Raw genomic sequence first — 14785 nt, forward strand, 5'->3', positions numbered from 1 at the left:
TGGATTATCTCATTTATCATATACAGATTCATTTTGAAACTCATCGTATGATATTTCAGGCAGATATTACCCTACTATATAAAAATAGAAGAGCAGACAAGTGGGTTTTTTTGTTTTTGTTTTTTCCAGTCCTAAGTAGATCTATTATAGAAAACTTCCAGCTGTGTATGCTAACTCCTGCTAGGCAGGGAATTGAACTAGTTCCCCATTCCCCTTTTTTGATAAGTTCGTAGATAATGCTATGGATAAATAAATAAATATAATTTGTTGGATGAGTGATTTCTTTTTTAAAAAATATGATTAACATATATATACACTATTATATATGAAATAGGTAAACAACTGTATAGTACAGGGAACTATAACCTGTAATGGAAAAGAATCTGAAAAAGAGTTTTTTATATATATATATATATATATATATATATATAACTGAATCACTTTGCTGTACACTTGAAACTAACACAACATTGTAATAATTACACTTCAATTTAAAAAAATGAAGCTCATTCAGGCTCCACTATTTTTCCCATCAAAATAGAAGTTTCTTTTGTTGTTGGTTATCTTAACTTTATCTAGTCTCTTAGGCCTTTGAAGCTGAGACTCTTAGAAGTCCAGATAAAAATCATAATTCATGGTTAGTATAGCAATGAAGTTTATTTTCTAAATACCAAAATAAACTGCATTTGTAAAAAAAAAAAAAATGTACAGTACATTTAAAAAGTAATTCTCCCTATTTCTGCTCTCCAGTTAAATGTTCCCTCCAGAACCATTTAGAAAGAAAATGAAAGGGAATTATTGACACCTTTTTCATCACCTTTTTCTTTTAACTGAACATCATGAACTTCTTTTCATGCCATTGCAAGTAGATTCTTATTCTTAACTGCTGCCTTATATTCCATGTATGATTATACCATAATTTATTTAATCATTCCCCTACCAATGGACATTTAAACCATTTTCACTTTGTCACTATTATAGGCATTTCAGCAAGTAGTATCTTATTTTTTCAAGCAGTTATTCATGTATTTCAGTAATATTTTCAGGATTAAAGAGCATGTACATTTTAAACTTTGATAAATACTATTATATTATCATTCAAATAGTCTGAATTCTTAAGTTTACTGTGTATTAGGTAGTTATCTAATGAATCTTACTTTTAAGTTGTTTTCAGTTTAAATTTTTTTTTAAGTAAATGACTTGGATTAAATAGGACAGAGGAAAAGGGAATCAATATTATCAATTTTATTCACTTATTTTAAAATTAACTTTCTTATTATAAAGGAATAAATTATTTTTATATCTGACTTGAGAATCCTTTATCCATCTAAAGGATTTGGCAGATCTTGTCTGCCAAATTAAGTGTGCTGGCTATCTGTAGTTCGGCAGGTATTTGGAATGAAATCCCAGTGGATCTCTGGTGTATGTTGAATAAATTATTGAAATTACCGTGACACTTCTTTTTAATGTCTGAGCTGATTTAGGTAGAATTTAACGGGATGTTAGGGACTTCCCTGGTGGTCCAGTGGTAAGGAGTCCGCCTTCCAGTGTAGGGGACACGGGTTCGATCCCTGGTCAGGCAACTAAGATCCCACATGATGTGGGGCAACTAAGCCCACACTGCTGAGCTTGTGCGCCTCAACTAGAGAGCCCGCGTGCCACAAACTACAGAGCCCACGTGCTCTGGAACCCGCACACCACAGCTACAGAGCTCACGGGCCCTGGAGCCTGCGCGCCACAACTAGAGAAGACAAAACCCGCACAGCACAATGAAGAGCCCACGCGCCGCAGTGAAAGATCCCACATGCCTCAACTAAGACCCGATGCAGCCAAAAATAATGAATAAATAAATAATACAAAAAACTGTTAAATAGGGGATTTTAATTTAGGATTTGTTTATATCATTAGCAAACTATCCATATATACTTATAGTCAAGCATATTTTTGTTTAAAAAATTGCTATTAATGGTGTTATCATACATGAAATATTTTCCAGTCCATCTTTTGAATTCTGTACAATCATTAAAATTATCAATTGTATTTTTATTTTCAGGGTGACTGTCGTTCTTATAGTTATGTGTGTGGAATCTCCAGTAAGGATGAGCCTGACTGGGAATCTCTTATTTTCCTGGCTAGACTTATACCTCGCATGTGTCACAACATTAACAGGTGTGTTCTGCAGGTGGTGGTGGGGTGAAATGTAATGGAAGGATGTGGTTTTTTTTTTTTAGGATGTGTTTTTTTTAAGGTCTTCCCATGTTGAAAGAGCAGTGGCTCAAGTGTAGATACAGGTATGTGCTTAGGTCATAATCCAGCAGATATTTAATAATACCTTGTACTTTGTTCCTTCATCACAGTGCAATCATCTGCTAATTAAAATATTTTTTGCTTGAGAAATAGGAAGGTTTTTAATTATAATATGAAATACTAAAGACAGCTTTAAAAACATGTCTTCCCAATTAGCAATTTACACTACTTGTTTTATGATTAGATGTTTTATTCCAGAAGGATTGAAAGAATTGTACAGGTTATAGAATTACTGTTAGGGACTTAGTCAATTTAATAATAATTCCAGAGTAAATCAAAAGAAAGAGACATATGCCAGATATCGTCAAAGTAACAGCGTTAAGTGTTTAAAAAAATTTGAATTTAGTTTTTCAGATCCAGTTTTCCTTTAATTTACACATTAATTTCTTATGTTGTATATATCAATAACTGATTTATTGATATAATCTTTATGTAATACTGAGCATTGTCTGTTATAATTTCAAAAGTCTTACTCATTTAGTACCAGATTGCTAATTAAATCTTATTTTACACTGTTTCACTCTTTTCTATTTTCTTCATGGGTTTTAGGCAGTTAACAACCAAAAAGAATTTCTTGAGATTTCAGTTTACTCAAATTAGCTACAGAAAGTATAAACCTACTTGTTGGTGTTTACTTAGCAGGGTATGTATATTTCTATACTGGTGTGGCTAGTATTTGTAGGCTGGTATGGCCTTCAAGACAAGAAGTCAAAGGGAAATCACATTTTTACTGATGGGAACATGTCCTTTAAAAGGCTTGCATAGATGAACCAAAGGCCCCCAAATACAGAAGCACCTTTAACACACTGAAAGGGTGAATTATTAATAAATAATGGTAAATTTGTAATTGCCTGTTTTGAATGGAGATAATTGTCTTGGTTAAAATAATGGTTCATAATTCATCTTCTGAAACATGCTAATACCTAAATAAACTTCATAGGTCATACAGAAAATTCCCTTTCACTAAGTTTGGCTCCACGGCTTTTACTACATAATTAATATGTTTTTCATTTCACAACATTCTTGTTTCATCTGTCTCTTTGTCCTTTTCTTTTGCCGAAGAGCACTCACCCTTGTTTAAACTTTATCTCGGTCCTTTTATAGTCTGGTTTCTCTGTCTTTTCTTTTTTCCCCGTTTGTCTCTCCCTCCATTCTTAACCCTTCCTCCCTCCCCAAAAAAGGAAAAAAATAAAGTCTAACAACCAATAAACAAAAAACTAGATTTTAAATATGAACCTAGCAAGCCCTTAAAGGGTGTTGGTGAATTTTTGATTTCTTTGCCAGGGTCTTTTTTTGGGAATTGGAATTTAAAAAAAGAAAGAAAAAAAAAAAAGCTTTCCATTTTTACCAGTCTTTCCCCCCTAATTTGCATGCTGGAATCTTTATATAGAGAGGGACGGTTCCAGTTTTACTGGAAGGCTGCCTATCCCTGTACATTCTATGATCACTCTTGTTTGAACAAAATAAAAGAAAAAGGAGCAAGTTCATGGCATTCTCTTGCATAGTTGCTTTTTTCCTCTAAGGATTGTTTATGAGCTCTAGGAACTATTTTGTTTAGAAGAAGTGTGGCCTACTTTCTATGCATGGAACAAAACGCTTCTTGTGACAGTATGTTTGGAAGGAGGCAATGAAGTATTTGGTGGTAGTGGTGGTTTTAATCTGATGTTTTTTTCTTCCATATGTTTTATTTTAAGTACCTATTAAGAAAAAAGCATTATTAAACTTCACCATGGTAGTTACAGGGGAGATTTATTTTCTCTGCTAAAGACAGTAGGGCTAAGGAAAAGGGACAGTTGCCTGCTGGCTGGAGTTGGATTGGAAAGAGCCAGGTGGCACTCATCCCTACCCCTTCTCTCTCTTGTTTTCTGGGTGAAGGTTGTAGAACAGATTCCTCAAACCATTGGCAAGATTCCCCTTGAATTGTTGTAATTATTTGATCCTAATTTCCTCAAGCTACCTTCCAAATCCTACTTTTATTAACATCTGCAGCATACTTTCATAAGTTTCAAACAGACATTTACTTGAAGCAGTAGTAAGTCATTCCTTTTCAACCAAGTCTTAACTTTGGTGATATTCTTAACCTTTCTTTGGGATCAGTGTTTTCCAAAATGTAAAAAAAAGAAAAAAAAGGTTGAGTTGGCAGTCAAATAAGTTTGGGAAATTCACTGTAGTCTCATCTTGGAAGCTTCTAGCGCATATTATAGTTTCTGAGGTTTTGTTATAAAACCTATTTATTTAATTTGGTGTTTCCCCAGGAATTTCCTAGGGCTACTGTAACAAATTTCCACAAACTGGAAGGCTTAAAACAACAGAAATCTATTATCTCACAGTTCTGGAGGCTATTGAAGGCTATAAGTCTGAAATCAAGGGTGGTGTCAGCAGGGCCATGGCTCTCTCAGAAGGCTCTAGAGGGAGAATCCTTCCTCGTCTCTTCGTAGTTTCTGTTGTTTGCTGGCAGTCGTTGCCTTGTGGCAGTGTAACTCCAATCTTTGTCTCCATCTTTACATGGCTGTCTTTTCTCCATGTGGCTGTGTTTACAGATTTCCTTCTTCTTAGAAGAACACCCACCAATCATTGGATTAATCCCCCCAAACACCATTATGACCTTTGTTTGATTACCTTTACAAGGACCCTATTTTCACCCACAGATTCCAGATGGACATGAAGTTTTGGGGATACACTTCTATCCAGTACATTAAATGGAAAGAGGATTGTGATAATCACTTACATCTTTGCACGTTCTGAGATACTAGTATTCCAGAAAATATACTTTGAGGAAGGTTCATAGAATAGAGACCCTTCTATAATCTTATATCCTATCCTACCCATTTGGGAATTTGAAGTGGGTAAGAGAGGGGCCTAAGAACAAATGGAAAGAATGTTATTTTATGTGCTTTGCTTCTCTTACTAAAACGTATTTTCTCTGTAATTTTCACTACCCCCTTCTAGAGTTGTCTATATATTTGGCTCACCAGTTAAAGAACCTCCTACAGATGTTACTCCCACTTTCTTGACAACAGGGGTGCTCAGTACTTTACGCCAAGCTGATTTTGAGGCCCATAACATTCTCAGGGAGTCTGGTAAGCTGCCCATTTTGTTCATCACTGAATGCTCTAACTAGATTTTGGAAGCATGGCATTATTATTTCTAGTAGGAGGACTCAGCTTTTAGTTTTATTATTTAATTCTTTGGGTAGTTCTGTGACATTGCCTTATCTGTATAAAATTTATTCATCTTTGTGGTCATTTGCGGACATGTACAAAGTGGCAAAAAATTTGAGTTGCTCAACTCATATGTTCCCAGCTGAGGTTGAACAAGGCAATTCTCTGCCTTCTTGTTTCAGCTCTTTCTATAAACAAGTGTCCCTTTTGTGGTCTATTTAATGACATGTTTTTTGCATTTTCGTGCTTTTTGTTGGTGATTTCACTGTTTAAAATAGTGCTGAGGTGCTGTCTAGGTTCCTAAGCACAGGAAGGCTGTGATGTAACTTACTGAGAAAATAGGTTTGTTAGATAAGATTCATTCAGGCATGAGTTATAGTGCCATTGGCTGTGAGCTCAACGTTAATGAACCTACAATAAATATTGCATAAGGTGTCTTTAAACAGACACACACATAAGCAAAGATATGTATTAATCAGTTGATGAAAGTGGTCAGGAACCTAACTCTGTATTTCCCCTAGGGTTAGAGGTTCAGTATTTTCTTATTCAGTGTCTGCAGTATAGAAGATAACTACTATGAATAATGAATTGACTTTATATCACATCACTGTAACATATCACTGCAGTCATCAAATTCTGTAATTTGTATTTGTGATTATGTTTACTTACAGTGCTATGAGAGTAGCTAAAAACAGTACATGATGACAGTCCCAAGAAGTGGTGTGTGTATGTGTGCGATTTTAGATCTGTCTGGGGGGATTTAATTGAGCAGAGAGTGCTTTTCTATGGTGTGGTGATTGGTTCTACATGTTAACTTCCTTTCTTTAGGGTATGCTGGGAAAATCAGCCAGATGCCAGTGATTTTGACACCTTTACATTTTGATCGGGACCCACTTCAGAAGCAGCCTTCATGCCAGAGATCCGTGGTTATTCGAACCTTTATTACTAGTGATTTCATGACTGGTATACCTGCAACCCCTGGCAATGAGATCCCTGTAGAGGTAACTTATACTTTTTTTTCCTAATGTACATTTTTAATACCTTATACATTTTATAATAATGGTGAATGGAATAGGCTATGGCAATGTTGGTATTCCTGAGGTTGGTTTTCTGTTCATAAAATAGGCTCTTTTTAATCTCCACATAATTGGTTGTTTAATACACTATAGTAGAAAGAGGCCTTAAGTTTATTAAACTCCAGATGTCTGATTACTATGTGGAGAATCACCAACTCTAATCTATCATTTCATCTAATCTTGCCAACCTCTACTTTATAAATAGTATCCTCCAAGTAGAGAAGAAAACACTAAGAGTGAGGAAGAGTTTATTAGACATAAGGGTGAGATTTGATGGCGTTATGGCCAGGCACCCATGAATTTCTTGTTGCTCTGCCTATTAGCAATTGCAGTTTTGATCACCATCTTCCTTTCTTATTATCCCTCCACTAGAGTGTTCCAGAGGAGCTATTTGCATAATGGCAAATGAAAGTCAAAGCGAGACTTTATTAGTTGGACCACTGTTCCAGGACTCTAATACAGGGCTCTGATTATATATAGCTAGATAGCTGGGTTGGGGAATGTGGCTTAGAGTCTGTTTTCCCTTAGGCTCACATTTGCCAAGTCTCTGGCCAGTCAAGTGACAAGGCCTTCCTTGTCTATACATATAGCAATGATTATTATTACCTTGCGTTATGTGCCACCTTGGTGGCCTCGACGTTGTAAGCCACAGATAATTTGTGAAGCATTGGCATAAACCCGTAAAATCAGATACTTGGATGCCACAACAATGTCAAATTGCCATAAATGCTTCTAAACACTTGTTATGGACCAGTAACAAACATGACTTGTAGACTGCACTTTGAGTAGTACTGAATTTAAGTCACTTAAATCTATAGAGCATCACTACATAAATTAATCATAAATATATCCCATATACAGAGAGGACAATAGTAAAAATAGATTGTGTTTTAATTTCAAATTACAATTGCAGGACTTCTAAGTCTGTTAGACACACAGTGGACCCTGGCTCTTTATTTATAATCTTTGTTTTATAACAGGTGGTGTTAAAGATGGTCACTGAGATTAAGAAGATTCCTGGTATTTCTCGAATTATGTATGACTTAACATCAAAGCCCCCAGGAACTACTGAGTGGGAGTAATAAACTTCTTGTTCTACTAAAGTTCCGTGTGCAGATTAAATTGATTAGAAACTATTCCCAGTATTGACATGCAGTACTGTCAAAACAGTTACTGGAGCAACTACATCACATCTGAGTTCTCTGCAGCAAAAATCTACGGCTTAAGAGCTGAGTTGGGGATAACTAAAAGGGACTGAAGAGTTTGTATGGGTATAATCAAAGCACCATTGCCTACACTCAGACACTGACACTGCTTTTGCCTTTACCTCTGCCTCACTTGTTCTTTATGTATAAACTCACTGTTGCTATTGATGTCTCTATCATCGAAGATGTATGGGAGTGGGTGAGTTTGGGGGCTGGTAATGGACTTCTGTCCCCTTGCCAGTTTCTAAGAGATGTTAGAAACACCATTATTTACCAGTGTGACTTAGTATGTATTCCTTATGGAGAATCTGCGTTTCCTGTAAAGTAGCCTCATTCCTCCAAAGGTTCTGGGAAGGGGTCAACATATCAGACAAAGGTTTAGGTGGGCTATTCCATCCACTTTTGCTGGACACGGGGGCCCTAAAATGGTAAGCTACCTTAAGATGGAAAAGCACCAGGAATTTGTTGAAGTACTTTGAATTTTATGTCATTACAGCCATGGGAGGAAGGAACTACGAGTAGTCTCAGTTTAAAGTGTTTTCAAGTCATGCTCCATGTTGCATACTGTCAACCTGTTCATTGGTAAGGAGCTTTATCCTCCCAGCCTTATTGCCGGCTCCCATAGCCTTGTAGAGGAAGTTTCTGTTCTCTCCCCAGAAGAGACTGTCTTTGGTCTAGCATAGATAAAGTTCAAGCATTTTAATCTTGTTTGGTCCGAGGAGCAGCTCTGAGATCACAGAAACCATCGTGCACGCCCACAACTTACAAATGCATGCCTGCAGTAATCTCATAAAGAGTTGTAAAATGAACTCTTAGATGTAATCTATAGATACATTTTTTTATGCACTGCTCGGAAGATTGTGACCAGTCTTGGCTCGTGCGAAGTATTGCCAAACTTTGTACTCCTTTCTGCCAGCTGTAAGAGAAGATTTAAGAACTGGTGTAGGACTGTTTGCCATTGCCACCAGTTTCTAACAGATGCTTTTATAACATTCATAAAAATAGACAGTACTAGGTTTGAATTCTGCAGCCATTTCTCTCTCAGTATTTTAGCTGATGTTACTATTTTAAAATGTTACCATGGGGCTTCCTTGGTGGCGCAGTGGTTGAGAGTCTGCCTGCCGATGCAGGGGACAAGGGTTCGTGCCCTGGTCTGGGAGGATCCCACATGCCGCAGAGCAGCTAGGCCCATGAGCCATGGCCGCTGAGCCTGCGCGTCTGGAGCCTGTGCTCCACAACGGGAGAGGCCACAACAGTGAGAGGCCCGTGTACTGCAAAAAAAAAAAAAAAATGTTACCATGTTTGTCTCATACCACTTCCATCTCAGGTTGCTGCCTCTTACCTAATCTTCAAGATCTTTTGTATTAATCAGGTATACAATTTTGTTTGGGATTCAGTGTTACGTAAGTAATAAAATTACACATGGCAGAAGTCTTCCTTTCATTCTGTTTGGCACAGGGTATAAGAAAACTGTGTTGCTGAACCAGCAAGGGAAGAGCTTCTGACTGCTGTAACAGGTATCTGTATCTGAGAGACAGGAGTATTTGATTTCTACAAAACTTGATGAGTTCATTCTCTGTCCTAATGATGAGGAACTCATAATGGCTTTTTGCAAAAAGGGTATATTAGTGGTCTGGCCTTAACGGATTTGGAGGCATGTTATTTTAGAGCTGGAATAGACAACCTAAAAAAGGCTTATAAACATTTGTGTTTAGTGAAAAGAATTCCTCTTCTAGAAAAAGTGTCTTATGATTTTGTATTCAAGCAAATAATAGGAATCTAGGAAGACTTTTTTCCTAAAGTATATTCTGTGGAACACTGTTGCACAGAGATAAAGGGTTAGGTGATCATATAAGTTTGGAAAGTGCTGCTCACTTGTCCTTCCATCTTGGAGATTTATGGTATACGTTATTTTCAAAGCTCTGAGAAATTTTGAAGTTAGAAACAATTGTTTTTTAACTTAATGTTTTCCTGATATTTGTTCACTAAACTCCTTTTATATAATCCTTCTTAAAACTGTAAAAATGGTTTCTCCAAAACACTTCTCGACATGATATAGTAAAAAAAAAAAAATCTAGAATTCAGAGATTTCTTAATATTTAGTACCCTCTCTTCCTTTGCAAAGAACTTTTTGCTTTGTGCCATATAGTATTACTCTATACCTTCACAGTATTTCATCTGAGGACCTGAGAAAAGTTAAGGTTGCAGTTCCATTTTACAGTTAAGGAAACAAGCTCAGCTTAGTAATGGCTACCTGAAGAGTTTCAGAATTAAATGTAGGGTTTCCCAGTTATTCTTTTTTAAAGTGAATTTTGGCACCTAAAATTATATAAACTTACTGGATGGTTATTTTTAATCAAGGCTTAGAACAGTGGCTCCCTGTCTAATAACATTCATCATTGGTTATCCTTGACAGCTCATGACTGCTTTCCCAACACTCACCACTTACCTGGGAATATATTCTATCTAATAAATATATTTTGTTTCTTTGTACCTATGGAAGGAGGAAGGCAGGTTAGTGAAAGCATCATTTATTCTTAAGATTGGTGGGCACAAAAGAAACTTGAGAACCAGATAACCTTGCCCCAGCTTTGTGGCCCAATCTGTGATCATCAGCTCTGTTAGAAGTAGCAACCTGGCATAATTGCTGAGAGTAGGTCTTTAGATGTATCTGGGAGATAGGGTTACCCGAGTTTCCCATCTTTTGCCACTCCTTTATCCTAAGATAGGTGCATGCATGTAGCCAAACAAGCATCATAAAAGTTTGTTTCCTTGCTATGTTTGGGCTTATCCCCTGATAGCCCATTTTATTGAGTAACGAATCAAACCTCTAGAGCAGGGGTCCTCAACCCCTGGGCCGCGGACTGCTACCAGTCTGTGGCCTGTTAGGAACCGTGGCGGGCGAGCGACCGAAGCTTCATCTTCCGCTCCCCATCGCTCCCATTGCTTGCATTACCGGCTGAACCATCCCCAGCCTGTCTGTGGAAAAATTGTCTTCCACGAAACCGGTCCCTTGTGCCAGAAAGGTTGGGGACCGCTGCTCTTGAGAATGAGGACATTCGGAGTAGGTAGGTAGGGCCATTCATCTTTAGTGCTTTGTGTTGCCATTAAACAGCTGTGTGAACTTGGTCATTTCTGTGTTTTTTTAACATGTAAGATGAGGCAGTTGAATTATATTTATATCAAATCCAGCTCTAAATTCTTATTTTATAAATAACAAGAAAAAACATAGCAGGAGATAGAATGGAGAAATGGGATAGTTTTAAGTGCTTTTAACATCAGATATGACCCGGCCAAAAGTAAACATTAAAATATTGTAAAATCAGATATTAATTACCATTTTTTGAACCTGAGGCATAGATCAAGGTTTGACCACTTGAGAATCTTCTGTTGTGACCGTGACACTTGGAAGATACTCATCAACAACATGTTCCTAGGCGCAATCTCTTTACGTGTTTTTGGAAAAGTTAACAAGAGTATGCTTTGGCTTTGAGACCAGTGAAAAGTCTCCCATACTCAACTTATATATAGCTAATTGTTGGCAAAGCTAGCATCCAGGTTTTCTGCTCTCTACATTGAAGAGGTAATGCTCCAAGGCCCTTCAAGGCAAGGCTTAACAGGAAGTTCTCAGTGTGTAATTGACCATCAGGGATAAGTGTATTTCCAAGATGTTTGTCATCTTCTTACAGCTAAGTGAGTATTAGTTTCTGAAAATAGTACTGTCTCTCAGAAATCTTCTGAAACTCTCATGCCCAATGTTATATCTCTGTTTCTTCCTACCTTTCCAAACAGCTCCCTTTCCTACTCCTAACACCCTCCTCCTCTCTCCCCCTCTCCTGAATTCTCATTGGAATGTGGTGAGAACACACCTTAGCTATTACCTCAGTAGATGCTTCTTTCATTGGCCCCCAATTAGAATTTTTTTGGACTGTTCGTAGTAGTATTTATTTATTTATTTTTGTTTTTTTACTTTTACTCATTCTTTTTTTTTTAAATTTTTATTGAGGTATAGTTGATTTACCATGTTGTTGTAGTTTCAGGTGTACAGCAAAGTGAATTTGTTATATATCCACTCTTTTTTAGATTCTATTCCCATATAGGCCATTACAGAGTATTGAGTAGAGTTCCCTGTGCTATGCAATAGGTCCTTATTAGTTATCTGTTTTATATATGGTAGTGTGTATGTGTCAGCCCCAATCTCCCAATTTACCCCTCCCCCTCCCTTTAACCCCGGTAACCAAGTTTAATTTCTACATCTGTAACTCTATTTCTGTTTTGTAAATAAGTTCATTTGTAGCCTTTTATTAGATTCCACATATAAGCGATATCATATATTTGTTTTTCTTTTCTGACTTACTTCACTCAGTATGACAATGTCTAGGTCCATCCATATTGCTGCAAATGGCATTATTTCATTCTCTTTTATGGCTAATATTCCATTGTATATATGTACCACATCTTCTTTATCCATTTCTCTGTTGATGGACATTTAGGTTGCTTCCATGTTCTGGCTATTGTAAATAGTGCTGCAGTGAACATTGAGGTGTATGTATCTTTGAATTATGGTTTTCTCCAGATAGATGCCCAGTAGTGGGATTGCTGGATCATATGGTAGCTCTAGTTTTTTAAGGAACCTCCATACTGTTCTCCATAGTGGCTGTACCAGTTTACATTCCCACCAACAGTAATGAAAATAAAAACAAAAATAAACAAATGGGACCTAATTAAACTTAAAAGCTTTTGCACAGCAAAGGAAACCATAAACAAAACAAAAAGACAAACCTCAGGATAGGAGAAAATATTTGCAAATGAAGCAAGCGACAAGGGATTAATCTCCAAAATATACAAACAGCTTATGCAGCTCAATATCAAAAAAACAAACAACCCAATCAAAAAATGGACAGAAAATCTACATAGACATTTCTCCAAAGAAGACATAGAGATGGTTAAAAAGCAAATGAAAAGATGCTCAGCATCACTAATGATTAGAGAAATGCAAATCAGAACTACAGTGAGGTATCACCTCACACTGGTCAGAATGGCCATCATCAAAAAATCTACAAATAATAAATGCTCTAGAGGGTGTGGAGAAAAGGGAACTCTCTTGCACTGATGGTGGGAATGTAAACTGGTACACCCAATTAGAGTTTAATAGGGAACTGAATACAAGTTTGATGTCTCCACCCTTGGAAAGTACCCCTTTGTCCTTACTGAGGTAGTTTAGCCACACAGATAATGTAGGAAACCATGGAATCTTTTTCATCAGTGTAGGGCCTGACAACAATAATGATGGCATCCTTGGCTTTTATATTTCCAAACATTTCATTTAATGACAAAAGATTTGAAATCCTCCAAAGATTGCCAAAATGCCAGCACCCACCCTAGTCATATATTGAAGATGCCCAGGTATACCACCCAAATCTAACCTTTTTCAGTGATTCTCAACCCTGGATGCCTGCTGTTACTACTTGAGAAGTTAACTCTGTATAACACCCAGACCCCACAATCAGTTAAATTAGAATCTTGGTGAGGCCCAAGCATTGACAGTTGAAAATCTCCCAGCTGGAATAAGTTGTTATTGAGGGACATACCTGGCCTTTCTAATTATAGCTTAAAATCTTTGTTAAACCTGTAGGTGAGAAGAGAAGGCCCTAGGTACTGTCTTGGTGAAGATCCGTATAACTAAAGTAGTTCAAAGCTAGGGACCGGACTCTGGAACTGATTCTACCTATACAGGTTATCCCCACTATCCAAAAGTAGAGCTTTCCTATGAAACCTTTTAGGCAAAATGTCGTAAAGCAAAGAAGCAATCACCTTAGGACACATCTGGCTAATGATGTACGAAATAAATCCAGATAAAGCACAGATGCTCACAGACAGAGTTCAAAGCCATGGCAGCCAGGTGCTGAGTGTAGTTCGAAGGGAAGGAGCTTGGGACCGCCACTCTTGCTGCTTGAGGTGTGCGCTGCCTCTGTATCAGCTCACTGCAGAACAAACGCAGAACGCTATTTTCACTTTTCATCCTTTTTCCTAAAAGCAAAAATCCTTTTCCAACTTCTTTCGGTTTGTGAAAACAGGAACTACTGTCGGTCTTTCACAAAAGTGTAGTGGTGTAAAGTGAACTTTCAAAAAGCAAGGAATACCTGTACTGTCTTGTAGGTCAGACACTTCATGGGCCCGTTTGGTATTACTCAGGGTAGCTGACATAGATGTTACCCCCTTTGAGGTCTGTGCAGCAACTACACAGGCTTTTCTCTTTCGACCTCTTTTTTCCTACTCCTTTTGCTTTTCGTCAAAGAGGAGAAATCCACCCCTATGCTGCAGCCAGGTCTCCAAATTGGACTTTAGCCAGATTATGAAACTGAGACTGAGCTATTACTCAGAAAGCCTTCTGGAGCCATGTCATTTCAATATAATTCTCTACAAAGCTAGAGATTACCTACCTGTAACCTCAGTTTCCTGAATGAAATCTTTTGAGCAGTTCCATCTTAATTTACCCATTTAGGGTCTTTGTTCACTGGTGAATCCTGTGGCATCCCTTGACCTTGTTAATGACCCCTGAATTAGCAAAATCAGGAGACTCGGGGTGGGGGGGGGGGAGTTTGGCTATTTCTTGGGTATACTAAGTTCAGTAGCTCCAAAATCCTCTGAGTGTTGCAGGAAGCCTGAACCTTGACTGATCCAAGTAGAGTATATACCTTTGGAGAATACAGATGTTTAAGGTAAGTAATTTTCTGTTTTTGAATCTACTATGACCATTGTTAACAACCTTATGATATTAAATGAAGACGTGAATGTAACCTTTTGAAGAAATTTTTTTATAAAGAAATATTTTGTTAACCGGAGTAACTAGTGTAGTTGTAAAATCACTATGTAATTGTTCATGGTATACTGAAATGTCTATTGTGTGTTGTGGTAATAAAGTTGGCATAAAATAGCTTTGCTAAATTAATGTGAAATGATTTTAATGCTTTTCTGTCTTCAATATACTTCATAAAGGAGGAAATGATGACTTTCATATTTGTCATTAAGCTTC

At 37.2% G+C, this 14785-nt stretch overlaps 1 protein-coding gene across 5 annotated transcripts in view; it reads left to right on the forward strand.

Moving 5' to 3' along the window:
* GMPS (guanine monophosphate synthase) overlaps positions 1-14335 on the forward strand; it is a 120182-nt gene extending 105847 nt beyond the window's left edge. For all 5 annotated transcript variants that reach the window (XM_079921276.1, XM_079921275.1, XM_079921277.1 and 2 more), the window contains 4 exons: positions 2054-2169; positions 5257-5387; positions 6297-6469; positions 7525-14335. In XM_079921276.1, coding sequence (XP_079777402.1) covers positions 2054-2169; positions 5257-5387; positions 6297-6469; positions 7525-7626 — 522 coding nt within the window. In that variant the 3' untranslated portion in view covers positions 7627-14335. The remainder of the gene's footprint in view (positions 1-2053; positions 2170-5256; positions 5388-6296; positions 6470-7524) is intronic.
* The last annotated feature ends 450 nt before the right edge of the window (positions 14336-14785 follow it).

Source organism: Stenella coeruleoalba (assembly GCF_951394435.1).
Source record: "Stenella coeruleoalba genome assembly, chromosome: 5".
Classification (NCBI taxonomy): Eukaryota; Metazoa; Chordata; class Mammalia; order Artiodactyla; family Delphinidae; genus Stenella; species Stenella coeruleoalba.